The 26,765-nt window shown below is 37.7% G+C and overlaps 1 protein-coding gene across 2 annotated transcripts in view; it reads right to left on the bottom strand.

Moving 5' to 3' along the window:
- Positions 1 to 846: 846 nt before the first annotated feature.
- The window catches only part of LOC128704150 (protein PRRC1), a 58,737-nt gene continuing 32,818 nt past the window's right edge, over positions 847 to 26,765 (bottom strand). For both annotated transcript variants that reach the window (XM_053799215.2, XM_053799213.2), the window contains 5 exons: positions 26,114 to 26,216; positions 19,076 to 19,243; positions 13,029 to 13,098; positions 9,832 to 9,951; positions 847 to 6,156 (listed from right to left, as the gene is read on the bottom strand). In XM_053799215.2, the coding sequence (XP_053655190.1) occupies positions 6,043 to 6,156; positions 9,832 to 9,951; positions 13,029 to 13,098; positions 19,076 to 19,243; positions 26,114 to 26,216 (575 nt within the window). In that variant the 3' untranslated portion in view covers positions 847 to 6,042. The remainder of the gene's footprint in view (positions 6,157 to 9,831; positions 9,952 to 13,028; positions 13,099 to 19,075; positions 19,244 to 26,113; positions 26,217 to 26,765) is intronic.

Raw genomic sequence — 26,765 nt, 5'->3', positions numbered from 1 at the left:
AAAAGATTTCACCTTGTGCTAAAAATGGATATGAAATTAATTATTGGAGTACAGAATTATTCTCAAAACCAAGTGCTAAACCCACTAGGATCATACAGCACTGTTGGAGTATAGAAAAGGTGGAGATACTGTATTTTCCAGCATGTAAGGCATGCCTTTTTCCCATAAAGAAAATCTTGGAAAATCAGCCTGTGCCTTACATGCTCAAGGTCAGTCAAGGGTAGGGTTTAGATTATGCTTTAGCATAAAGTAAGAGGGTAATTAACTCTTGAATGATTACTGATTTACCTTTATGATACTTATGCCATGCGCCTTATATGCTGGAAAATACGGTAACTATTTAAATAGAACTTCTACTACATTCAGTATTTCTTTTTAGTTTCCAGATTATCCTAACTTCATGTCACTTTCAGTGTAGTTGTAAAGTCTGTCTTGGCCTTGCGAACATCTGCTGTAATATAATGGAACATTAACTTTCCAAATGTAAATACTCATGGGAGAGAAGACAAGCCGTGAAAAACTTTCTTAAGAATTCACTGATGGTTCACGGGCTTTATACAAATTAAAAGGGAAAATACATTTTCCAATAGTTTAAACAAAATAAGACAACAGTAACATTTATGAAGGGATTCAGGGGGAAACTGGTTAGTGGGACTTGTCCTGGAGGTAGGAAGCACCGAGCCTGCACTCTGAAGGACAGGTGATGATATGTTGTAGTTTTTGAACTATAGTGTAGGTATGTCTCTGGCAAGACAGTGATGGAATGAGTGATGATGAAAGTGTTTCTTCTTTTTTAGGTCACCCTGCCTTGGTGGGAAACTGCCGATGTGTTAATAAAATAAAAAAAATTAGAAAATATTTATTTTACGTGCATAAGAAAACAGGAACAAATACTGTATATTAAAATAAAAGAATAGTATTCAGGGAAGAGAAAAAAATAAGATTAATAACAGACCAAGCAGTGGAACAAGCAATAACTTTAGATTTCCATCAAATGGATTAGTACTGGTAACAAATGTTAACATAATATTGACTTAACAACGAGGAACCGTTCAGTGAGCACTGGTACATAACTCCTGAATACTGGTGTAAAATAATAGTTGATTGTTTCATCAGTGCAGACACACCAGCTAAGTAAACTGGGATATCAACAGTAGCATTTCACAATTATCACTGAAAAAACAATTGGTAATTGAGGGTAGCCTCAAGTAGAACTATTCCTAGACATTTTTAAATCTTTTGCTCTATCTTCAAAAGTGTATTCCAAATATGCACGTGTTATGCAAATAAGTGTTCTGAATAACAGAAGAAATATATAATTTAACCTTAATAATATACACTGTATTCAAATTATTAGAAAGTCCATTGTACTTATGTAGTGTGATTACACAAGTGTATCTTTTATGCAGTAACTTCTGCAGTGGGGTCCTGCTAGCCACCTGGCATGCAACCAAAACACAGCCATTATTTGCCTCTCTTCACCTAGTATGTCAACAGAAGCACTATTTCAATCCACATTAGATGTCCGTGCCTCCCCTCGATATGCGATTGCTCACATATACTAGGAGGCCTTTTTTACAGTTGGCCTCCAATGCTGACTTGCTTTTTAAAACCAGGATGTTGTCGCATAAACACCCACTCCTCTACTCTCTACCAGGAACTACTGTACAGCCTGCATCTAGTTTCCCAGTGCCCTAAGAGGACTAATTTCTTAGAATTTGTGTGGTTTCATACCTCTACTCTGAAATTTCTAAGAGCACCAGACATTGTTTTTTTTTCACCCACTTCATGGTAGCCAGATAACTTATTCCAAATGCTTCCTGTTGATACAAGAAAGCTCAGCTCAGAGGTTTCCAATGACTGATATATATTTGTGGAAGGGAAACCTGTGGTTCATGGTGAGCTGACCAAAGACAAATCTTATCTAGCTTTAAATGTTTAACAAACTACACCTCTTCTAGTTTTCTTTGTTCAACTTCAGAGCAACTCCCCAGGAACTTTCAATGTACCCCAGGGGTCTGGCAGGGCTGGTTTAACCAGGGCCAGGTCCCAAGGCTAGGTCTAAGGCTCTCATCTGAGTTGTCATATAATATACAGTCAGCATGCACCTTAATCACCCAGTGACCAAACCAGCAACAGGCAGACCTCCTATCCTGCCTACATCCTTGCCCTGTGTTATAAAGGTTTAAATGCATTACACTTGTTGACAAGCACTCAAACTCCCACTTGAGTTAGGGACCAGTTTCATCTCACCCTGCAGAACTTCATCCTCCTTTCTTGAAGCAGTCACATCACAACCCTGAGCCTCTCACCTGCCACCCACTGTGGGTGGGCAGCTCATCAGTCATCAGAAGTGGTAGGTCCTGCAAGTATCCTTGCTTTTCCATTTGCTGAGAGTTTATTTTCTACTGCTTGTCCCCTCCCTCATAAAGCTGGCATTCCTCTCATGTTGGTTAGATGACTTTGTTTACACACTTCACTTCCATTGTTTCATATCTGATTCTGAAAAGTTTGGTGCAAAGTGCAACTGTACACACATTCAAGTTCAAATCCACCACCAGATAATTATTATTATAATAAAAAAGAAGTGCTAAACCTACAAGGGTCTCCAATGCCAGAGATGGCACTTTCCTCATTCAGTTCTGTTGAACATCCATGATAAATCTATGCAAGGCCTTTCCTCACTTCTTGATTCACCTGAATGGAGGTGAACTTCCAATTTATAGCAAAGTCTGTGCAAGAAAGGTATAAAATACCGACAATATGAAAGTTAAGACACAGGTGCAACATCTGGATATCTTTATTGTAGATGTTTTGCCATCCAGTGGCTTTATCAATACAGATTCTAGGACATAATTGGAAGACAGTTATGTCCTGTCTTCCAATTATGTCCTAGAATCTGTATTTATAAAGCCACTGGATGGCGAAACGTCTACAATAAAGATATCCAGATGTTGCACCTGTGTCTTAACTTTCATAGCAAAGTCTAACAGCCATGTCTTTAATTGCATCTGGTTTTAAGGATTGCTCACCATCATCTTTCTTGACATTCTGATCATGGATTCAGTGTACCTTTGATATCTGCAGCCATTGAAGGCAAGGTATCTTTAGCAGTCTTGCCTAATGTCTTCTGTTATACCAAGTGACAGGTATAGAAACTACAGTAGCTGTACCTAAGAAATCAGGCGGTGATCCCTGATCCGTGGTCCACCCAGGGATATTACACCAGGCTCTGGTGAGGTTCTCAAAAACTTTAGAGCATAAACAAAAATAATAGTGCTTAGGTCTACAGTTGTTGTGACAAGGTATTCCACTCCATATAAACATCCAGCAGTACCCTACAGGGGTTACCTAGCATAGTGTTCTCCCAAATCAGACTGATCTCTCGACCTTGTCATTGATGGTATTCATGTGTTTAGGACTATGCAAGGAAACTTACTTTTTTTGATCAAGTGAGGGTGACTTTGGCTAGGTGCCAGGCTTGCCCAAGGTTCACAAGACAGATCCTCTGCAATCATACATGGGCCAATAAGTTATTTTTAATGTAAGTGAAACTCTTCTTTCCCTGACCAACTTCTGATCTGCTGGTTGCTTTATTAGTCTTGCCTCAGCTCTACAGCTGCCTCTGGTGTTGCTGACTGCTGGTACAGTTCCAGGGAAGCAATGACACTAGGCCTCCAGGAACCATTGTTGTAACACCCCCCTTCCCCAGCAAAATAATTGTTCTAAGGATGTTTCTGTGATATACACGTGACTGGTTTCAAAAAAATTTCTACCATCAAAACTCAGCCTGAAGCTGAGCATTTCTGATCATTGCCTGTTTGACCAGGCTATTGGTGTTAGTGGCCCACTTGCCCACATAGCAGTCACAGCCTGGTTGATCCACTTTCCTCTTGAAAACCTCTACATTTGTTCATGCAATATTTCTCATACCTGCTGGTAGCAGGTTGAATAGTCTTGGGCCATGGATTAGATTAGATTCTTTATTTCAGCATGATACAATATTTGTAAAGAGGTAGAGGACATTTAGGTGTGCAGGCAGAAATTCCCTTAATATGCAAAACATTTTGAGATGTTGACAGTGCTCTTCTGACTAGAGATGCTCCTCCTTTCCACACAGGAGGCCTCTGGGCACAACATGAGAGCAAGGTTTCATTAACATGATATAAATACTGATAGTTTCAAACGTCATTAGTTTTTGTATCATGCCTCACTTTTAGTGTGTCTGAATTCTTATATAGTAGGACCCCTGTATCTGTGGGGGGTATGTTCCAAGGACCCACCGTGGATACTGAAACCATGGATAGTAGTGAACCCTATACATATGTCCTATACATACCCATTATAAAGTTTAATTGATAATTCTCAATTTATTGTGTGTAATTTACCACTTTTTCACTGATGGGAAGCACTTCATGGCTTCTCTTAGGTTTTGAAGAACTTCCACTCTGAGGCCATTATTGAGCAAAATTAAGGGTTATTTTTGAGCCATGGCAAACAGCGAATAACTGGAACTGCAAATACAGTGGACCCCCGCTTAACGATCACCTCCAAATGCGACCAATTATGTAAGTGTATTTATGTAAGTGCGTTTGTACGTGTATGTTTGGGGGTCTGAAATGGACTAATCTACTTCACAATATTCCTTATGGGAAAAAATTCGGTCAGTACTGGCACCTGAACATACTACTGGAATGAAAAAAGTTCGTTAACCGGGGGTCCACTGTACAGGGGTCTTACTGTAATAAAGTGAAGTTTCTTCTTTTAAAGCATCTTTATTCACTAACTGGACTTTAACAGAAGGGATCAATTTCTAAAAATTGGGAGTTTAGTGGAGTGCCAGAGTATCAATGTCAGTGCTGCATATTTTTTCACTCACAGCAAAAGACTTAAAATGTGGAATTGAACACAATGTGCTCACTGCATTTTCTACACCCAAGTCTTATTTCTTTTTGGATACTTTTTCTTAAGGGTGTCAACATGAACATAATTACAGCAATATTTTGAGATAGTCTATATCTGAGTATGTAAGGAAATACCAGAACTGCGTGCTAGCATGTACGGGGCATACAAGGCAAGTAGACAGCCACTTAGCATATCTGAGAGTTTTTCACAATCGTTGGGTCTAAAATAATGCAACCCATAAACAAGGAGGCTTCACTGAACAGTTGTATGCAAATCCTAGCACAACTAAAATTAAAAAAATAAACACATTTGATAATTAGAATCCATGCTATATCATAATGTGTGAAAAATTAATATGAATGAGATTACAGACGAGAGGTAAAGTACACTACTTTCTCTTAAAACAAAAGCACAACATAATAAAGTATGCTTAAATAAATAATATAGCAGTCACCTGCATAATAATCATAAATTCAGGACACTACTGTTGGGTTTTTTGAACATGGCTTAGTTTTAAACCTGTCCCATGTCCTCAAGTGTCAAATTTATTTATCTTTGCACATTAAATAAAAGCAATAAAGATAAAATGTAACATATTAGTTATTAGATGAAGTGCAAAAACATTTAACAATGAATACAATTAAATTTTGGTTTCTGCGAATATTAATTTGTCAACACGGACAAGACTTTTTCATGCTCTCCAAAGGCAACATAAAAGACAACGTAACCCCCATATACAACCCTTTAATACAAGAGAGAAAAAAAGTGGGTACTTTCATTGTTACACTGTTTAAAAACAATTGCTGTACTAATAATTTATTGAAAGCTAATATGAAAAATATAAGAATTTATAATTCTATCCGTAACGAGAACTCTGTATTAAAGTAAGTAGTACTGTATTCAAGATTGCCCAAACAGTACAAAAAGTTAGTTAACTGGTTCAGATATGAATACGATACCAAAGCAAATTCAATTCAAACGTAAAAAAGGTTATTATTGACTGCTCTAATACACACCACTGAAATTAAACTTGATATTCAGATTAATGATATAATATTTAAGGCAATTTTCTGCTACTATTAAAGAGTTCTCTTAATTTATTTAGTTCATTGGCACCATATAACTCCTCAGTCAGTACTAAAGAGTAGACAGTCTTGATTTGTAGAGGCCAGCCAGAGTACGAGCAGCAAGAACTATTGTCTCTCTTCTTGACACACCTGTTAACCTCTCTTGCCACATTGTATGATGCACCTGTAGTGAGTCATTGCATTAATATTTAACCAAATTTGTCACACACACCTATCAAATCTGTTTAATACATCTCTGGCCAAATAGAAAACGAGAAATACATTAGATTTTAAACACAACCATTCCTCACTTTGGTTAGGTAATGAAATGACTTGTTGCTGAACAAGCGAGCCTAGCTCATGGCCGGGCTCTGAGAGTAGTAAGATTCTCGAAACTCATCAAAGGTAAGATTCTGTAGCAGAAGATATCGGAAACACTGCTGGAACAAGTGTAGAAGCCTTCAAGAGGAAACTGGACAAGTATCTTCACCAGGTGCCAGATCAACCAGGCTGTGATGGATATGTGGGGCAGCAGGCCTCCAGCAGCAACAGCCTGGTTGACCAGGCAAACACCAGATGAGCCTGGCCCACGGCTGAGCTCCGAGAGTAATTAAACTCTCAAAACTCTTCAAAGGTATAGCCGACACATGGTAAAAAAGACACATACAGCAAATGGAGACCTTTATTAGTACAACATTTCACCTACTAAGCACCTTGATAAAGCCTAATACGTATAGGTGAAATGTTGTATTAAAAAAGGTCTCCTTTTACTTTCTCCTCCAAACAAGCTTAGGGATCCAATAAAAACTTGTACTGCAACGAGTCATTTCTTAACTCCTGTTGGTAGTGTGTCATGCAGATCCATGGCAGGGTAGCCAAAAGTGGGAAACATATTATTGAGTAGCTGTCTTTACAGAAGTGAACCAAAATTTAATTCTGAAGACCCAGTGATGCACATCCCCTCCTTTAAGAAACATTATATTAGCATGAATATTTAGGAGTCTTGTAACTACAGTGAGCACTCTTATAATGTTGTTCTGTATAATGCAACTGAAAAAATGGTAAATAGATCATGCTATGAAGGCTTTTTTACATGCTGTTCAATTTTGGATGCACCTCTTCAGCTGCATTTACAAAAAAAAAATTATCACACTATATAGAGAAGCTTTATAAAAGCTTACTATAATTAAAATTAATACTCTGAGATCCAGGACCAGTCTTTGCCCAGTGCAGATTAAAATGTTGTCAGTAAAGAACATCATATTTCATTCCTGTGTCTGTTTCCATAGACAGTGAATCTACTAATTATTGGACAAAAGATGAGAGGGAGGGGTGTATGTACAATACTGCCAACTGTCCAAAACTTCAAATTATGAAATCAATTTTTCATGAGTATAGTTTTACCAACGCTCCTGTATGGGTGTGAAGTATGGGTGTGAAGTATGGGTGTGAAGTATGGGTGTGAAGCATGGGTGATGAATGTTGCAGCGAGGAGAAGGCTGGAGGCAGTGGAGATGTCATGTCTGAGGGCAATGTGTGGTGTGAATATAATGCAGAGAATTCGTAGTTTGGAAGGTAGGAGGAGGTGCAGGATTACCAAAACTGTTGTCCAGAGGGCTGAGGAAGGGTTGTTGAGGTGGTTCGGACATGTAGAGAGAATGGAGCGAAACAGAATGACTTCAAGAGTGTATCAGTCTGTAGTGGAAGGAAGGCGGGGTAGGGGTTGGCCTAGGGAAGGTTGGAGGGAGGGAGGGGGTAAAGGAGGTTTTGTGTGCGAGGGGCTTGGACTTCCAGCGTGCATGCGTGACCATGTTTGATAGGAGTGAATGGAGACAAATGGTTTTTAATACTTGACGTGCTGTTGGAGTGTGAACAAAATAACATTTATGAAGGGATTCAGGGAAACCGGCAGGCCAGACTTGAGTCCTGGAGATGGGAAGTACAGTGCCTGCACTCTGAAGGAGGGGTGTTAATGTTGCAGTTTAAAAACTGTAGTGTAAAGCACCCTTCTGGCAAGACAGTGATGGAGTGAATGATGGTGAAAGTTTTTCTTTTTCGGGCCACCCTGCCTTGGTGGGAATTGGCCAGTGTGTTAATTAAAAAAAAAAAAATTTTCATGATGGTCCAGTTGTCTTCTGAACTAACAGATTTGGTCCATTGGTTTAGTAGACAACAGAACACTAAGAATACATATATTGTAACCTATAGTACTACAGTACAGTACTGTACTGAATACTAATTTTTATAGTACTGTAATTAATTTACAATAATTTTATTGCCATTTCCTATTGGAGATATGAGGTGTAAACTGCTGTGATCAATAGTGGTGATTCGGAATAACTTTTATTCTACTAGTGAAAATAATGTAGATGGCTGAGAAGACATGGACACTTGAGATGCCAGACTCATCCTTTATCATGTAGTTCATTTCTGCTTAGTACTGAGAACCACACATTTCTTCTTAGCATCACCACTTCCTTTAGAAACCATTGTAAATTCCACTTAATAAGTTAATAAAGTTACATAAAGCAGTAAATCCATGAAATATTGGAAACTAAATGACCAGTGTGTGCATGAGTGGGCACAAACAATAAACTGGTGTGAGTGGTCTATGGCTCAGGGAACAATTACAACAGACAAGTTCTGGATGTGGCCTCAATGGCCCATTCAGGATGTGTCAGAGTCATAGGACTTGGTCTGCTGCTTCAGAAGACATCCGGATATTATCACCATTAACAAAATCTGTAATTACAGGCTTTTTCTATTTTGTCTGATACTTGAAGGGTGTATAAATCTGTAGTGGAGGGGAGGGGTAGGGGATACCCTAGGAAAGGTTGGAAGGAAGGGGTAAAGGAAGTTCTGTATGCAAGTGGCTTTGACATCCAACAGGCACATGTGAGTGTGTTAGAAGTGAAGACAAATAGAGTTTGGGAGCATAACATTTTGTGAAGGTATTCAGGGAAACTGGTTAGCCAAACTTGAGCCCTGGAGGTGGGAAGAACAGTGCCTGCACTCTGCAGGGGGGGTGGGGATATTTTGCAGTTTGGAGGGACATCGGAATTGTGGTATCTGCATGCCCCTGGCAAGACAATGATAGAGAATGTTGCTGAAAGTTTCTTTTTCAGGTCACCCTACCTTGGTGGGAAATGGCCTTTTTTTTTTTTTTCTTCAAAAAGAAAAAAAGTTAATGGTATTCAATACAGACAAGTGGATGAGTAAGACACATGTGCAACAGTTCAGTATCTTTATTCATGAGACGTTTCACCTGATCAACAGGCTTCCTCAGTTGCAATACAGAGGAGTCAACAGAAGACGTGGAGATATAGGTATGAAGTGATCAGTCCCTCAGTCTAGAGGGACATGTTCTGCACATGTCTTGCTCATCTAACCTAGTATATATACATTGTATATACTGAGGCACATATGTTGACAGCTGTTTGATTACAGTTCAACGAACTTAGTAATATTTTTCAACACACCAGCCACCTCCCATCGAGGTAGGGAGACCCAACAAAAGGGTCATCCACAGATATTACCCCTAAGAGTTTATCATTTTTGAGGGCCAATATGAAGCCTCCAAATATCCAAGGAATATGTCTGCACCTATGGTCTTCTACTGAACTACTGTACTGCATTGCTTTTATCCCTAATTTGAATATATTCGCCTATACAAAATAACGAAGACAAAATGTTATAAATGAACAGTTATATACAAGGTAATGAAAACTTGAATATCAGGAAAAATCCATAATCCAAACAGTGCAGTAGAGAATACTGTATACACAAAACTTCACCAAATATGAAATAGCACACATTGAATAAATGAGATAACAAGAACAGAATATAGTTGAATCAGTACCTGAAGATTCTGGCTGGCAATCTGACCAATGGTAGTTGTAAAGCCAGAATTTTTAAACACATAGTCTTTCGGGGTAGAATTTCGGGCCTGATTTACAAAGTCAAGTGGGACAGGCGTTACCTGCAAGAATATAATTTTAAATGAGTTCTTGCTAACTGGCCAGTTTTACCTATTCGGCATGATGAATATACTGTATATATTTATATACAGCCTCTCCTCACTTAACGATGGAGTTCCGTTCCTAAGACCACGTCAGTAAACGAATTCGTAGCTAAGCAAGGAGTATACCATAATGGTAGTGGATTTGTGTCAACCAACTTCGATATTGTTTTAATGTCACCTTTGCACCATTTATAACATTTGTAGTATATTTTTAAATTTATACGGTAGTGTACCGTATATTGTAATGAGTAGAATACAGGAAATCAGCTCTATTATACATTATTTAGGTATGCATACTGGTCAGAGAACCTGTCATAAGTCCGAGTCATCGTTAAACGAATACGTAGCTAAGTGAGGAGAGGCTGCGTATATACTCTACAATATATGATACTATACTTATTTATAGTTATACTGTATGTAAATATATCCACAAAAATTTATGCACAGTTCAACCCCATTTCCTTAACTTTTTCACTGTCGAGACCCCTGCTCACAAACTTCCTCTCAGTGTCAAAGAATTTAAACAAAAAAAAATTAAATGATAGAGGATCTTTTCCCAATGGCAGTGATGCCAAAAGTAAGAAATTTGATGGAAAACTTATGGAATTACGCTCTCCCGAAGTTAGTGGTCTGTGATATTTATGCATCAGTGATTTTTGCCCACTTTGAGCCCTATTTTCTGCCAATTCCATTGTTCCAGTCAACCAAACTCTTTTGTTCTATCGAATGAGTACAAGAAACCACCCATTTACCAATTTCAACTACCCAATAAAGTGATCAGAAATTAGTAGTTTGGCTAATTTCACACAGAACTCAAGGAAAGCAGTTATTCAAAATAGGATCCAGAATTAACAATGCAAACATTCTTAGCGCTAAAATAAAAAAAAATTCTGTTCATTAGTCACCTCTCCAGACCCCTCTTATATTATGCTTGCTTTCCATTTTAAATTTTTATTCACAAAAAAATAATTTACTGTTATGCAGACTACTGCATTATTGTAAAAATGGTATAAATAATAGCGCATTTGTGAAAGCATATTAGACCCACCAATTGACATGTATTGGACACATTGTGTGATTTGTTTACTCTTGAACATTGGCAAAAATTGAACATTTCTGCTAACTTGAGCTAAACTTCAAGGTACTTTTAGTCCATAAAGCATTCAAAATCATTTCTATTTCTGTAATATATCTTCCATTTAACAAAAGAGATCAAGAAAACTAGAATACAACCATAAATACCATACAAAAATACACCACAAAGTTGCTGTTTTAACCCAAAAACACAGTCGGAGTTTTTTTTTTCTCATTACGAACCGCATACTGCAGAATTTTTTTTTTATGCTGTGCACACTGATCACTCAGATCCCCACTCTCATATGTAGGCCTACCAGCTTTCTCCCACAAGATGGAAGCCACTAGAATTTTGGCGTAATATTATTGGATTGACACTGGCTTGCAAGCCATAATATTATAGGACCGATAATGAAAGGGTTAAACTGTGGCTAATAGGAAATTTTACGTGTCAAAATTATTAAAAAAAAAAATTCCATGTCTCTTTAAATGTTGCTTTAAACTGTTGAAAAGCTGACAATCATAAGATTGAGCACATTTTTAACCCTTTGAGGGTCGAGAGGCCCTCTCCGAAACTCGTTCTCAGGGTCGGCCAAATTTAAAAAAAAAAAAATTATTTTCTCTTATGAAAAGATAGAGAATCTTTTCCCGATCATAAAGACACCAAAAGTTTGAAATTTGATAGAAAACTTACGGAATTATGCTCTCGCAAAGTTAGCGGTCTCGGCGATGTTTACGCATCGGCGATTTTGCCCACTTTGAGCCCCATTTTCGGCCAATTTCACTGTACTAGTCGACAAAAAACATGAATATTTCGCTAGAACTCCATTTTTTCTATCGAATGGGTGCAAGAAACCACTCATTTATGAAATCCAACTATCCAGTACAGTGGTCAGAATTTAGCAATTTTGCCAATTTCACACAAATTTCAAAAGATGCCAATTTCCGAATAGGGTCCAGAATAAACAAGAAAGACATTCCTGGCACTAAAATGACATTTCCTTTAGTCATTAGTCATGTCTCAAGGCCCCTCTTATATTCTTTTGCTTTCCACTTTGAATTTTTATTTTCACAAAAAATATAAGATTTACTGTTATGCAGACTACTGCATTAGTGTAAAAAATGGTATAAATATTATTGGTGCACTTGTGAAAGAATATTAGACTCACCAGTTGACGTGTATTGCACGCTTGGCACGATTTGTTTACTTTTGAAGTTTGGTAAAAATCGAACATTTCTGCTACTTTGAGCTCAATTTCAAGGCACCTTTCTTTGTAAAACCAGTCAAAATCATCTCAATTTCTGTAACATGTCTTCCATTCTATAAAATGAGACCAAGAAAACTAGAATACAACAATAAATACCATACAAAAATACACTGCAAAGTCGCTGATTTATTCAAAAAAAATGGTCAAAGTTTTTTTTTTCTCATTATGCACTGTGTGCTGCAGGATTTTTTTTAGACTGTGCACACTGACCACATAGACCCATTCTTTCATATGAAGGCCTACCAGCTTTCTCCCACTAGATTTGAGGCCGCTAGAATTTATGAGTACTAGTACGTCAAAAACCCCTACGCGTAAGACGTACTAGTACGACGAAAACCCTCAAAGGGTTAAAGCAAACTGAGGGTTATATTTTAATTTAAGGTTGAGCATAAAAAAAAAAAAAAAAAAAAAAAAAAAGACAATGGGCACTAAGAAAAGAATTGAAAAATTGAAGCTATTTTCAAAATGGCATTTGGTAAAAACTTTGTATGATCAAATCATACGGAATACAAAGTATGCAAATTCCAGAAAATCGATTGTACAAGGTTTCAGGATATTACACAAATAGCTTAACAATTCTTCCAACACAGTAAACATTAATTTTCAATTTTATTGAGAGACTCTTCATCTTTACTAATAGATCAAATTTTTATTAAGTAAATATACAAAAAAATGAATTTAACACTTTCTCACCTGTGTGTAAGTCTGTAGGACAATGTCCTCTCCTGGGTCATCCAAGAGTAGAAAACCAAGATCAAACCAGCTGTTGGAGACATCATCTGAATTAATACACTGTTCACAGATTTTTTTTTTTTTCAACAAGTCGGCCGTCTCCCACCGAGGCAGGGTGACCCAAAAAAGAAAGAAAATCCCCAAAAAGAAAATACTTTCATCATCATTCAACACTTTCACCTCACTCACACATTATCACTGTTTTTGCAGAGGTGCTCAGAACACAACAGTTTAGAAGCATATACGTATAAAGATACACAACATATCCCTCCAAACTGCTAATATCCCAAACCCCTCCTTTATAGTGCAGGCATTGTACTTCCCAATTTCCAGGACTCAAGTCCGGCTATATAAAAATAACCGGTTTCCCTGAATCCCTTCACTAAATATTACCCTGCTCACACTCAAACAGATCGTCAGGTCCCAAATACTATTCGTCTCCATTCACTCCTATCGAACACGCTCATGCACGCCTGCTGGAAGTCCAAGCTCCTCACCCACAAAACCTCCCTTACCCCTTCCTTCCAACCTTTTTGAGGACGACCCCTACCCTGCCTTCCTTCTCCTGCAGATTTAAATGCTCTCCATGTCATTCTATTTTGATTCATTCTCCTGCTGGAAGTCCAAGCCCCTCGCCCACAAAACCTCTTTTACCCCCTCTTTCCAACCCTTTCGAGGACGACCCCTACCCCTCTTTCCTTCCCCTATAGATTTATATGCTTTCTATGTCATTCTACTTTGATCCATTCTCTCTAAATGACCAAACCACCTCAACAACCCCTCTTCAGCCCTCTGACTAATACTTTTATTAACTCCACACCTTCTCCTAATTTCCACACTCTGAATTTTCTGCATAATATTTACACCGCACATTGCCCTTAGACAGGACATCTCCACTGCCTCCAACCACCTCCTCGCTGCTGCATTCACAACCCAAGCTTTACACCCATATAAGAGTGTTGGTACTACTATACTTTCATACATTCCCTTCTTTGCCTCCATAGATAACGTTTTTTGACTCCACATATACCTCAATGCACCACTCACCTTTTTTCCCTCATCAATTCTATGATTAACCTCATCCTTCATAAATCCATCCACCGACACGTCAACTCCCAAATATCTGAAAACATTCACTTCTTCCATACTGTTCACAGATATCCCATAATAAGAGGAAACTTATTAAGATGTTCGGTCCATCCTAAACCTTGTCAAGTCAAGTCACAGTGGTGACTTGACTGTGACTTGACAGTGATTCAGGATGGACTGAAATGACATAAGTTTCCACTCACAAGTGTGGCTAAAGATGTGAATTGTTCCATCCATGGTATTGTGACTTTTTATTTTTAACTTTACTGTACAGCCTCTTCTCACTTAACAACAGAGTTCTGTTCCTAAGACCACGTTGGTAAACCAATTTGTCACTAAGTGAGGAGCATACTGAGCATACTATAATGATAGTGGGTATGTCAACCATCTTTGATATTATTTTAATGTCACCTTTGCATCATTTATAACATTTATGGTATATTTTTAAATGTTTATACAGTAGTGTACTGTATACTGTAATAAACAGAATAGAAGAAATCAGCTCTATACAGTATTTAGGTATGCATACTGGTCAGAGAGCCCGTCGTAAGTCCAAGTCATCGGTAAACGAGTACATCGGTAAGTGAGGAGAGGCTGATTAAATAATTACCCTCTTCATCCCATTTCTTTTTTTTGGTGGATGGAGAGGTAGTCCCAGAAAGGATGAAAAGTACTTAAGAATCATTTGATTGGTATACAATGCTAACTCCATGGGGAAGTGGAACAGAATTCTTCCTCCGTGAGCCATGCGTGTCATAAGAGGCGACTACAATGCCAGGAGCAAGGGGCTAGTAACCCCTTTTCCTGTATACATTACTAAATTTAAAAAGAGAAACTTTACTTCTTTTTGGGCCACCCCGCCTCAGTGGGATATGGCTGGTGCATTAAAAAAAAAAACAATGCTGACAAACTACTGAATAAGACACATGTGAAATACTTGTGCATCTTCACTGAAGAACCCTTTTACCTGCTCAGCAAGCTTCAACATTCATTTACAGATGTGATTACAATCCTGGATTCTGAAGAAATGGAAAGGTAGTTTGTGGTGATCAGTCCCTCACCCTATATGGAAGATGGTCAGTCTCTACAAGACTGTGTCTTCCATGAAGGCTGAGGGATTGCAGTCACTTGTGTGTGTGTCTGATGAAACCTGGTAAGCTGACAAAATGTTTCTTACTCGAGAGTTTCCATAGGAGCATGTCAGAGATGTGAACAAATTTAGAATTGTGCAAGATTTGCAAAACAGTCTGGCAGCAGCAAGCTACATGCATTTGTTACTCAGCAATTAAATGTTAAATCTGACTGCATTATTCATCTACATCAAATCAACCAATGGAGAGAAGTTTTCAACCTCAAGAAACCCCACCTTGGCAAGAAACAAAATGATCAAGCATAAGATATATTTGCATTCCAACATGCTGAAAAGACAACTAGAGATGAGCATAGTAAATCTCAAGAGATGTTTCTTTGGAGATCATATCAGCTATTTATGTTTGAAGAAGACTACAAAGGGTACAGGTCCTTCTTGTAATTGAGCAACCCTTTAGACTGTGTAAAACAGTTACACAGTGCCAAAAGCTTTAATGGTATCCGACAAACTGGATAATGAAGTTTTGAGGCTCATGATGCATTCTGTTTTTTTATGCAAGAACCTCATGCTATGACAAAACTTAAACCTTTAACAACATTATTTGGCACTTTGATTCACAGGCATGTGTGAGCATGTTAGAAGTGAGTGGAGACGAGTGGTTTTTGGGTCATGACGAACTGTTGGAGTGTGAGCAGGGTAATTTTATGTCAAGGGATTCAGGGGAACTGGCTAGCCATACTTGAGTCCTGGAGCTGGGAAGTACAGTGCCTGCACTCTAAAGGAGGGGGTTGGGATATTTGCTGTTGAGTGACATATAAACCATCATATCTGCATGCCTCTGGCAAGACAGTGATAGTGTGAATGATGGTGAAAGTTTTTTTTTTTTTTTTGTCACCCTGCCTTGGTGGGAGATGGCCAGTACATACCTGGAGAGGGTTTCAAAGCTCAACACCCAAGTGGCCTGGTCATGTTAAAAAAAAAAAAAAAACAAAGGAGCAAGGGGCTAGTAACCCCTTCTGTATAAATTACTAAATGTAAACAGAAGAAAAACTTTCTGAAAACATTTCTTCTTCTTTTGGGTCACCCTGCCTTAGTAGGAGACAGCCAATGTTAAAAAAAAAAAAAAAAAAAAAATAATACTTTACCTGAGAATCATCATTGTCATCACACTCACCTTACCAGCTGATGTATGATGACATTATGAATGCTCACATTTCTTAATTGTACATCAAACCAACATTCTTGCAGAAAAACATTCTAAGACACCACCAATCTGGTGTGACAACAGTGTAAGAATACAAAATGATTAATAAGCATAAGCTAAGAGTGTAGTGGGAGTTTTTAAAAATCAAATGATGGCTTAAACCTACAGTAATACTGTAGGCCTGACTAGCCATTGTTTTTGAAAAACAGAAGGTCTCATAAAAAGGACAAAATTTGAAAATGACATAAGACAGATGTCTGTTTCTAAACAGAGACTATGCTTGAGAAAAGCTGTTTGATAGCTACTAGTACAGTACGAAATTAACAATAGTAGCAGTGTGATTTTATTGAGGGATCCGTACCACTTAATAATGTTTGTTAAAAATTCAGATTCTCTTTGAGACTTTAAAAGTTCTTTAGCCAAAGAAAAGCTTAAATAAAGGGAATATGAAAAAAAAAAATACAAATTCCTACCTTATATATAATGAAGCTGCCCATGCTATCAAAACCTTAGCATTATCCCTTTTATGACAATAAAGGTATTACTAAAGACAGCCTTTAATGATTTCCAGCTTTTGAAAAATATACTGTAATAATGATGAAGAATCCAATTCCTGGGGAATCAGCCTTGTTTCCAAAGGGCATGAATGAAGAACTTGGCAACATTAATAAAATTCTGACCTTTATTGGGTGATGAGGCAGTTTGTTGATGGGTGATGTGGTTACGATGCATTATTATTTCTCAATGAAAAATTTCTCAAAGGTCAAAATGACTCATTGTATCACCTAACAAGCGCCATGTCAAAGTTTACTACAACTGATCCACATGTTCAAGAAATATCATAAAAATCCAGCAATTTTGCTTTGTTTAACCCTTTCAGGTTCAACAGGCCCTCTCAGAGACTTGTTCTCAGGGTCGCCCAAATTTCAAAAAAAAAAAAAAAAAAATTTCTTATGAAAAGATAGAGAATCTTTTCTCGATCATAATGACACCAAAAGTACAAAATTTGATGGAAAACTTAAAGAATTATGCTCTCGCAAAGTTAGCGGTCTCGACAATGTTTACGCATCGGCAATTTTGCCCACTTTGAGCCCTATTTTCGGCCAATTCCAATGTACTAGTCAACAAAAATCATAACTATTTTGCTAGAACTCCATTTTTTCTATCAAATGAGTACAAGAAACCACGCATTTACCGATTTAAACTATCCAATACAGTGGTCAGAATTTAGCAATTTTGCCAATTTCACACAAATTTCAAAATATGCCAATTACCGAATAGGGTCCAGAATAAACAAGAAAGACATTCCTGGCACTAAAATAACATTTCCTCTTTTCATTAGTCACGTCCCCATGCCCCTCTTACATTCTTTTGCTTTCCACTTTGAATTTTTATTCTCACAAAAAAATAGAAGATATACTGTTATGCAGACTACTGCATTAGTGTAGAAATGGTATAAATAATATCAGCGCACTTGTGAAAGAATATTAGACTCGCCAGTTGACGTGTATTGGACACATAGCAAGATTTGTTTACTTTTGAACTTTGGTAAAAATCGAACATTTCTGCTACTTTGAGCTCAATTTCAAGGACTGTACTTTTCATTGTAAACCCAGTCAAAATCATCTCAATTTCTGTAATATGTCTTCCATTCTATAAAATGAGACCAGGAAAACTAGAATACAACAATAAATACCATACGAAAATACAGTGCAAAGTCGCTGTTTTAATCCAAAAACACGGTCAGTTTTCTTTTCTCATTACGCACTGTGTGCTGCAGGATTTTTTTTTATACTGCACACACTGATCACATAGACCCATTCTTTCATATGTAGGCCTACCAGCTTTCTCTCATTAGATTTGAGGGCGCTAGAATTTAGGCGTACTAGTACGTCAAATACTCTGGTGCGTAAGCCGTACTAGTACGGCCGAAACCCTGAAAGGGTTAATGCATTGGCTATCTCCCACCAAAGTATAGTGACCCCCCCCCCCATGAAAGAAGAAACATTCACCATCATTTGTTCAAATGCTCTCTTGCCAGAAGCATAGTGACAACACATGGCCCTGCAAACTACATCATCTATACCCCTCCATAGTGCAGAACTGTTTCCCACCTCCAGGACTCGGGGTCTGAATTGGTGTACCTGATTCTCCTCATAACAATTACTTTGCATACATTCAACATCACATCAAACCACTTGTCTACACACTTTGATTTAATGTGCTCACACAAGCCCATCAGTGTTCGATTTACCCTCTTCCTGTAACCTTTTCTGTTATGACCCCTACCCCTCCCTTCCTCCACCTCAGATTTATACTCTAGTAGTCATCCTATTTTTCTCCATTCTCTTTAAATACTCAAATCACTACAATGACCCCTCCACAGTCCTCTGAACTATATTTTTGGTAACGCCTACACCCTCTCTAAATTTTATTTACAAACTTAAATAACTTTAACTGCTTTTATACATAAAAAATACATTGATTCATTCATAGATAAACATAGTGTCTTAAAACAAACTACATATATAAAAATATATGGTATTAATCTAAAGGATAATCTACCAAGATTGTGAAATGCTAAAAAAATTCATATGATAACTTGTAATATTTTACATATCTTACCAATCAGGTGTACATTCAACAATAAAGTTCTCTACTGATACAAGAGGCTGCTGTGGATGTACACGTCCTGAAGACCTGAGAAAGTTAATACGTTGTTCAGCAGACTCAAGTGCAGCCTCAAATCCAACTGGCTGAGCAGCTACTCCCTCTGCTTGAGCTGCCATGCCACTGTAAATTTATAAAAAAAATACTTCAAAATTACCGTACATTACTTTCATTTCCTATAATGTAAACAATGAAAGCATGCTGACTTATTCTCTTCGAAAGTTTGGGCAAACTGTATGTGAATACAAATGTTATGATTAATAGTCTAAATCTTATGTAACATTTAAGTATTAGGATCTGTTTGCTCGAAATGCATTGCATAATTAGTGCTTTCTTTTGTGCCTATCAATGATTTATTATATGTAAACTACATTACAACCTCTCCTCACTTGACTGGGTTCCGTTCCTAAGAGTAGGTGGGTAAGCGAATTGGTCATTAGCAAAGAGCATATTATACTGATAGTTGGTTTGTGTCAACTATCTTTAGATATTTTTTTATGTCACTTTTAAACTATTTATAACATTTCTGGTATATTTTTAACCCTTTCACTGTTGGTGCCATATAGATACGTCTTAAAAGTCAGTGTTGGTGACGTATTAACATTCCAAAATTCTAGCAGGTCAAATCTAGCGGGAGAAAGCTGGTAGGCCTACATGTGAGAGAATGGGTCTACATCGTTAGTTTGCACAGTATAAAAAAAATTGGGGAAGCTTCATTGCACTGTGGGAGTGCTAATTCAGTACACCTTGGTCACCCAGCCTTGCGGTAAGGAATACCTCGCTCTCTGGCGAACTGGGACTTTTTTCTTCTCAAGTTCTAACACAGACTGAAGTGTCAGTCAAGATGAATCTTATGGTTTTTGAGGAGTTTGTGACAGAAAGCAATGCCCAGGATACCAGAAATAGTACTGAAAACCCAGACAACCATCAACCTTCCACCTTCCACCAGAAAAATCAGACAAAGTGACTTATTTCCACATGGGTGGTGGGAAAGACAGCATGGGTGGTGAGGAATGCAGTGTGGGTTTGTGTAAACATGTTATGTCAGCAATATCATGATAATGTGTGTGCAGTTATTGTCTTGCATACAACGAGTATATATATAAATACATGTACAGTGGAACCTCAAAAATCGAACGTATCACATATTGAACATTTTGAAAATAGGACCATTTTTTCGGACAAACTGTATCCCTATTATCAAACGTGTCCCTATTTTCAGACTGCCGGGTACGGGACCTGTCTGCCGCCCACTCTGTCCACGTCCCCGCGCAGGCACCGTCAGCAGTCTAGCTTTGTTTATGCTTGAGTGAACACTAACCTGCGCACTCATTCACGCATTTTACGATTATTTCGTTGTTTAGTGCTTGTGGGACTGTGATATAAGCTGCCATGGGCCCAAAGAAACTTGCTAGTGGTACCCCTGTGGTAAAGAAAGTGAGAAACACCAAAGATGTGAAGAAAGAAATAATACAGAAGTATGAGAGTGGTGTGAGACTTGTTGAGCTTGCCAGGATGTATGGGAAAAACAAGTCGACCATAGGTTCTATCCTGTCAAAGAAAGAACAAATCAAGGAAGCTGATGTTGCTAAAGGTGGAGTGGAGTGGATGAGGTGCCTTCTTCAAAGATTAAGGAGATTTGTGCCAAGTGGAATGATGTCCAAATGTTTATGCAGAAGTAACACCCTGAGCAAGCTGAAACAAGCCATCTTTGCAACAAGTTCAGTGACAGAACCATGTCCCATTTTAGGGAAATGTTAAAGAGGCGCCAGAAACAGAGGACTGTGGACAGTTATTTTGCGAGACGGGGTCCAGTGACTCTCAAGCTGGTCCTAGTGGCATTAAAAGACAGAGAAGGGAAGTAACCCCAGAGAGGGCTTTACCTGAAGTCCTCATGGAGGAGGATTCTCCTTCCAAACACTAGCCCCAACTCCCTATCTTCCAGATGCCATCACCAATCTTCAATAAAGGTAAGTAAAAATGTTATTTTATATGTATTACTATACATAATTAAAAACTATAGTATTTGTTGTATGTAAAACTGTAATTAATCTCTATAAAATGTATTTTTTGTGTGAATATTTTTGGGTTTCTGGAACGGATTAATTGTATTTCCATTATTTCTTATGGGAAATATTGCTTCGAATTTCAGACTTTTCAAATTTAGAACTAGCTCCTGGAACGGATTAAGTTCGATTTTTGAGGTTCCACTGTATGCATGTATGTATGTATGTATGTATATATATAATTTTTTTTTTTTTTTTTTTTTTTTTTTTTCAACAAGTCGGCCGTCTCCCACCGAGGCAGGGTGACCCAAAAAAGAAAGAAAATCCCCAAAAAGAAACTACTTTCATCATCATTCAACACTTTCACCACACTCGCACATTATCACTGATTTTGCAGAGGTGCTCAGAATACAACAGTCTAGAAGCATACACATATAAAGATACACAACATATCCCTCCAAACTGCCAATATCCCAAACCCCTCCTTTAAAGTGCAGGCATTGTACTTCCTATTTCCAGGACTCAAGTCCGACTATATGAAAATAACCGGTTTCCCTGAATCCCTTCACTAAATATTACCCTGCTCACACTCCAACAGATCGTCAGGTCCCAAGTACCATTCGTCTCCATTCACTCCTATCTAACACGCTCACGCACGCTTGCTGGAAGTCCAAGCCCCTTACCCACAAAACCTCCTTTACCCCCTCTCTCCAACCCTTTCGAGGACGACCCCTACCCCGCCTTCCTTCCCCTATAGATTTATATGCTTTCCATGTCATTCTACTTTGATCCATTCTCTCTAAATGACCAAACCACCTCAACAACCCCTCTTCTGCCCTCTGACTAATACTTTTATTAACTCCACACCTCCTCCTAATTTCCACACTCCGAATTTTCTGCATAATATTTACACCACACATTGCCCTTAAACAGGACATCTCCACTGCCTCCAACCATCTCCTCGCTGCTGCATTTACCACCCAAGCTTCACACCCATATAAGAGTGTTGGTACTACTATACTTTCATACATTCCCTTCTTTGCCTCCATAGATAACGTTTTTTGACTCCACATATACCTCAACGCACCACTCACCTTTTTTCCCTCATCAATTCTATGATTAACCTCATCCTTCATGAATCCATCCGCCGACACGTCAACTCCCAAGTATCTGAAAACATTCACTTCTTCCATACTCCTCCTCCCCAATTTGATATCCAATTTTTCTTTATCTAAATCATTTGACACCCTCATCACCTTACTCTTTTCTATGTTCACTTTCAACTTTCTACCTTTACACACATTCCCAAACTCATCCACTAACCTTTGCAATTTTTCTTTAGAATCTCCCATAAGCACAGTATCATCAGCAAAAAGTAACTGTGTCAATTCCCATTTTGAATTTGATTCCCCATAATTTAATCCCACCCCTCTCCCAAACACCCTAGCATTTACTTCCTTTACAACCCCATCTATAAATATATTAAACAACCATGGTGACATTACACATCCCTGTCTAAGACCTACTTTTACCGGGAAGTAGTCTCCCTCTCTTCTACACACCCTAACCTGAGCCTCACTATCCTCATAAAAACTCTTTACAGCATTTAATAACTTACCACCTATTCCATATACTTTCAACATCTGCCACATTGCTCCTCTATCCACTCTATCATATGCCTTTTCTAAATCCATAAATGCAATAAAAACTTCCCTATCTTTATCTAAATACTGTTCACATATATGCTTCAATGTAAACACCTGATCTACACATCCCCTACCCACTCTAAAACCTCCTTGCTCATCCGCAATCCTACATTCTGTCTTACCTCTAATTCTTTCAATTATAACCCTACTGTACACTTTTCCTGGTATACTCAGTAAGCTTATTCCTCTATAATTTTTACAGTCTCTTTTGTCCCCTTTCCCTTTATATAAAGGGACTATACATGCTCTCTGCCAATCCCTAGGTACCTTCCCCTCTTTCATACATTTATTAAACAAAAGTACCAACCACTCCAACACTATATCCCCCCCTGCTTTTAACATTTCTGTCATGATCCCATCAGTTCCAGCTGCTTTACCCCCTTTCATTTTACGTAATGCCTCACGTACCTCCCCCACACTTACATTCTGCTCTTCTTCACTCCTAAAAGATGGTATACCTCCCTGACCAGTGCATGAAATTACTGCCTCTGTTTCTTCCTTAACATTTAAAAGTTCCTCAAAATATTCTCGCCATCTACCCAATACCTCCATCTCCCCATCTACTAACTCCCCTACTCTGTTTTTAATTGACAAATCCATATTTTCCCTAGGCTTTCTTAACTTGTTTAACTCACTCCAAAATTTTTTCTTATTTTCATTAAAATTTCTTGACAATGCCTCTCCCACTCTATCATCTGCTCTCCTTTTGCACTCTCTCACCACTCTCTTTACCTTTCTTTTACTCTCCATATACTCTGCTCTTCTTATAACACTTCTGCTTTGTAAAAACCTCTCATAAGCTACCTTTTTCTCTTTTATCACACCCTTTACTTCATCATTCCACCAATCACTCCTCTTTCCTCCTGCCCCCACCCTCCTATAACCACAAACTTCTGCCCCACATTCTAATACTGCATTTTTAAAACTATTCCAACCCTCTTCAACCCCCCCACTACTCATCTTTGCACTAGCCCACCTTTCTGCCAATAGTCGCTTATATCTCACCCGAACTTCCTCCTCCCTTAGTTTATACACTTTCACCTCCCTCTTACTTGTTGTTGCCACCTTCCTCTTTTCCCATCTACCTCTTACTCTAACTGTAGCTACAACTAAATAATGATCCGATATATCAGTTGCCCCTCTATAAACATGTACATCCTGGAGCCTACCCATCAACCTTTTATCCACCAATACATAATCTAATAAACTACTTTCATTATGTGCTACATCATACCTTGTATATTTATTTATCCTCTTTTTCATAAAATATGTATTACTTATTACCAAATTTCTTTCTACACATAGCTCAATTAAAGGCTCCCCATTTACATTTACCCTTGGCACCCCAAATTTACCTACTACTACTTCCATAACATTTTTACCCACTTTAGCATTGAAATCCCCAACCACCATTACTCTCACACTTGATTCAAAACTCCCCACGCATTCACTCAACATTTCCCAAAATCTCTCTCTCTCCTCTACACTTCTCTCTTCTCCAGGTGCATACACGCTTATTATAACCCACTTTTCACATCCAATCTTTATTTTACTCCACATAATCCTTGAATTAATAGATTTATAGTCCCTCTTTTCCTGCCATAGCTTATCCTTCAACATTATTGCTACTCCTTCTTTAGCTCTAACTCTATTTGAAACCCCTGACCTAATCCCATTTATTCCTCTCCACTGAAACTCTCCCACCCCCTTCAGCTTTGTTTCACTTAAAGCCAGGACATCCAGCTTCTTCTCATTCATAACATCCACAATCATCTCTTTCTTATCTGCACAACATCCACGCACATTCAGACTTCCCACTTTGACAATTTTCTTCTTCTTATTCTTTTTAGTAATCTTTACAGGAAAAGGGGTTACTAGCCCATTGTTCCCGGCATTTTAGTTGACTTTTACAACACGCATGGCTTACGGAGGAAAGATTCTTATTCCACTTCCCCATGGATATAAAAGGAAAATTAATAAGACCAAGAACTATTAAGATAAAATCAAAGAAAACTCAGATGAGTGTGTATAAATAAATGTGTACATGTATGTGTAGTGTGACCTAAGTGTAAGTAGAAGTAGCAAGACATGCCTGTAATCTTGCATATTTATGAGACAGACAAAAGACATCAGCAATCCTACCATCATGTAAAACAATCACAGGCTTCGTTTTACACTCACTTGGCAGGACGGTAGTACCTCCCTGGGTGGTTGCTGTCTACCAACCTACTATATATATATAAATATAATATATATATAAATATAATATATATATAAATATAATATATATATAAATATAATATATATATAAATATAATATATATACATATATATATATATATATATACACATATACACATATACACATACATACATACATACATACATTATATTGGTCTCACAGGCCACAAAAGTTACTTGAAAAAATAAAAAAAAAAGTACAATAAAAATAATATTAGTGACCAGCAGTCACAGATGTTGCCATAAGCAGTTCACTCTGTGAACCTCTCACCTCTCTAACTCGGTAAGTAATGATTGCAAAATTTTTTTTTTTTTGGTTTTACAACGCTTACAAAAATATTCTGAAGATTTTGGTGAGAATTTTTTTTTTTTTTTAAACAGAACGAGAGTTTAGAATCAGAGGTCCTGACAGTGACCTCTGATTCTACTGTTCATACAGTAGTTTACTGTAGTATACTTTAATAAACATAATAGAGGAAATCAGCTCTTGTATACATTATTTAGGTTTGCATGTTGGTCATAAGACCGAGTGGTCGGTAAATTAGTACGTCGCCAAGTGAGGAGAGGCCGTATTTATACTGCATAAAAAAATAAAAATTACGTTGGGGGAGTGCCAAAATATCAGTCAAGTAACAGGTTTCCAAAATTATCATTCATGTTTAGTGGTTTGTTTTTTTGTATAGGTGAAGAAAGAATTATGAATGAAGTATCATAATGTCCTTTTCTAGAGTTTTCACATTTTTGTACAACAAGTATCAGCAGACATGCTCCTTAATGAAGAAACGAGGCATATTAAAAATGTTCTCTTGTTAAACAGTGTTGTCTCCCACTAAACAGGGTTGTCTCCCACTAAACTAAGAGGATGTTGCTCACATAATGATAGTCACATTCTAATGTATTTTAGGTAAGTGCATTTTCACTTTAGATGTATAGTATCAAAATTTTTATCTTGAAAAAATACTCTTCATAAACTTTATTGCATGTAAATTTAAACACTGGGAGAGCAATTCTAGTAAAAAAAAAAACTAAGAATCACTAACCTCACTGTTGCCTTTCCAAAAATAAACTGGAAAGCTTCCCTAACTGCCCCAACTTTGATTTCTTTGTCTGAAGTAACAATAATATCCATGTCTCCACCAGAATCTGCAAATGTAAGAGATTTAATTTAATTTCCCAATTGTTCAGTCCTCAATTTCAGCAGTAGTAGCTGTGACATTTTCAAAGAACTTCGACTGCACAGGTTGCTCTGCACTCATGGCCATAAAAAATGTATTCTTCTTTGAACAAATCGGCCATATCCCACCGAGGCAGGGTGGCCCAAAAAGAAAAATGAATGTTTCTCTCTTTAAATTTAGTAATTTATCTTGGAGAAGGGGTTACTAGCCCCTTGCACCTGGCATTTTAATCACCTCATAACATGCATGCATAGCTTACGGAGGAAGAATTCTTTTCCACTTTCCCATGGAAATACTATCATACCATGATAAAATAATCAGCAGAGATTAAAAATTAAACTGTTGATGTCAAAAAGATTCTCTTCACTGTTACCCAAGGTCCCTCTCAATTGAAGTAATCCTTTCTTGCACAGCACAGTATCTGCACATACCATAGCAAAACTGACATAAGTATGGTACTACATATGCAGAATTATCAAATATTTTGGCTACTTAACATCTCTACATATTGAAATGA

The sequence above is a fragment of the Cherax quadricarinatus genome, chromosome 66, assembly GCF_038502225.1.
Source record: "Cherax quadricarinatus isolate ZL_2023a chromosome 66, ASM3850222v1, whole genome shotgun sequence".
Taxonomy (NCBI): domain Eukaryota; kingdom Metazoa; phylum Arthropoda; class Malacostraca; order Decapoda; family Parastacidae; genus Cherax; species Cherax quadricarinatus.
This window is presented reverse-complemented; position numbering and strand designations above follow the sequence as displayed.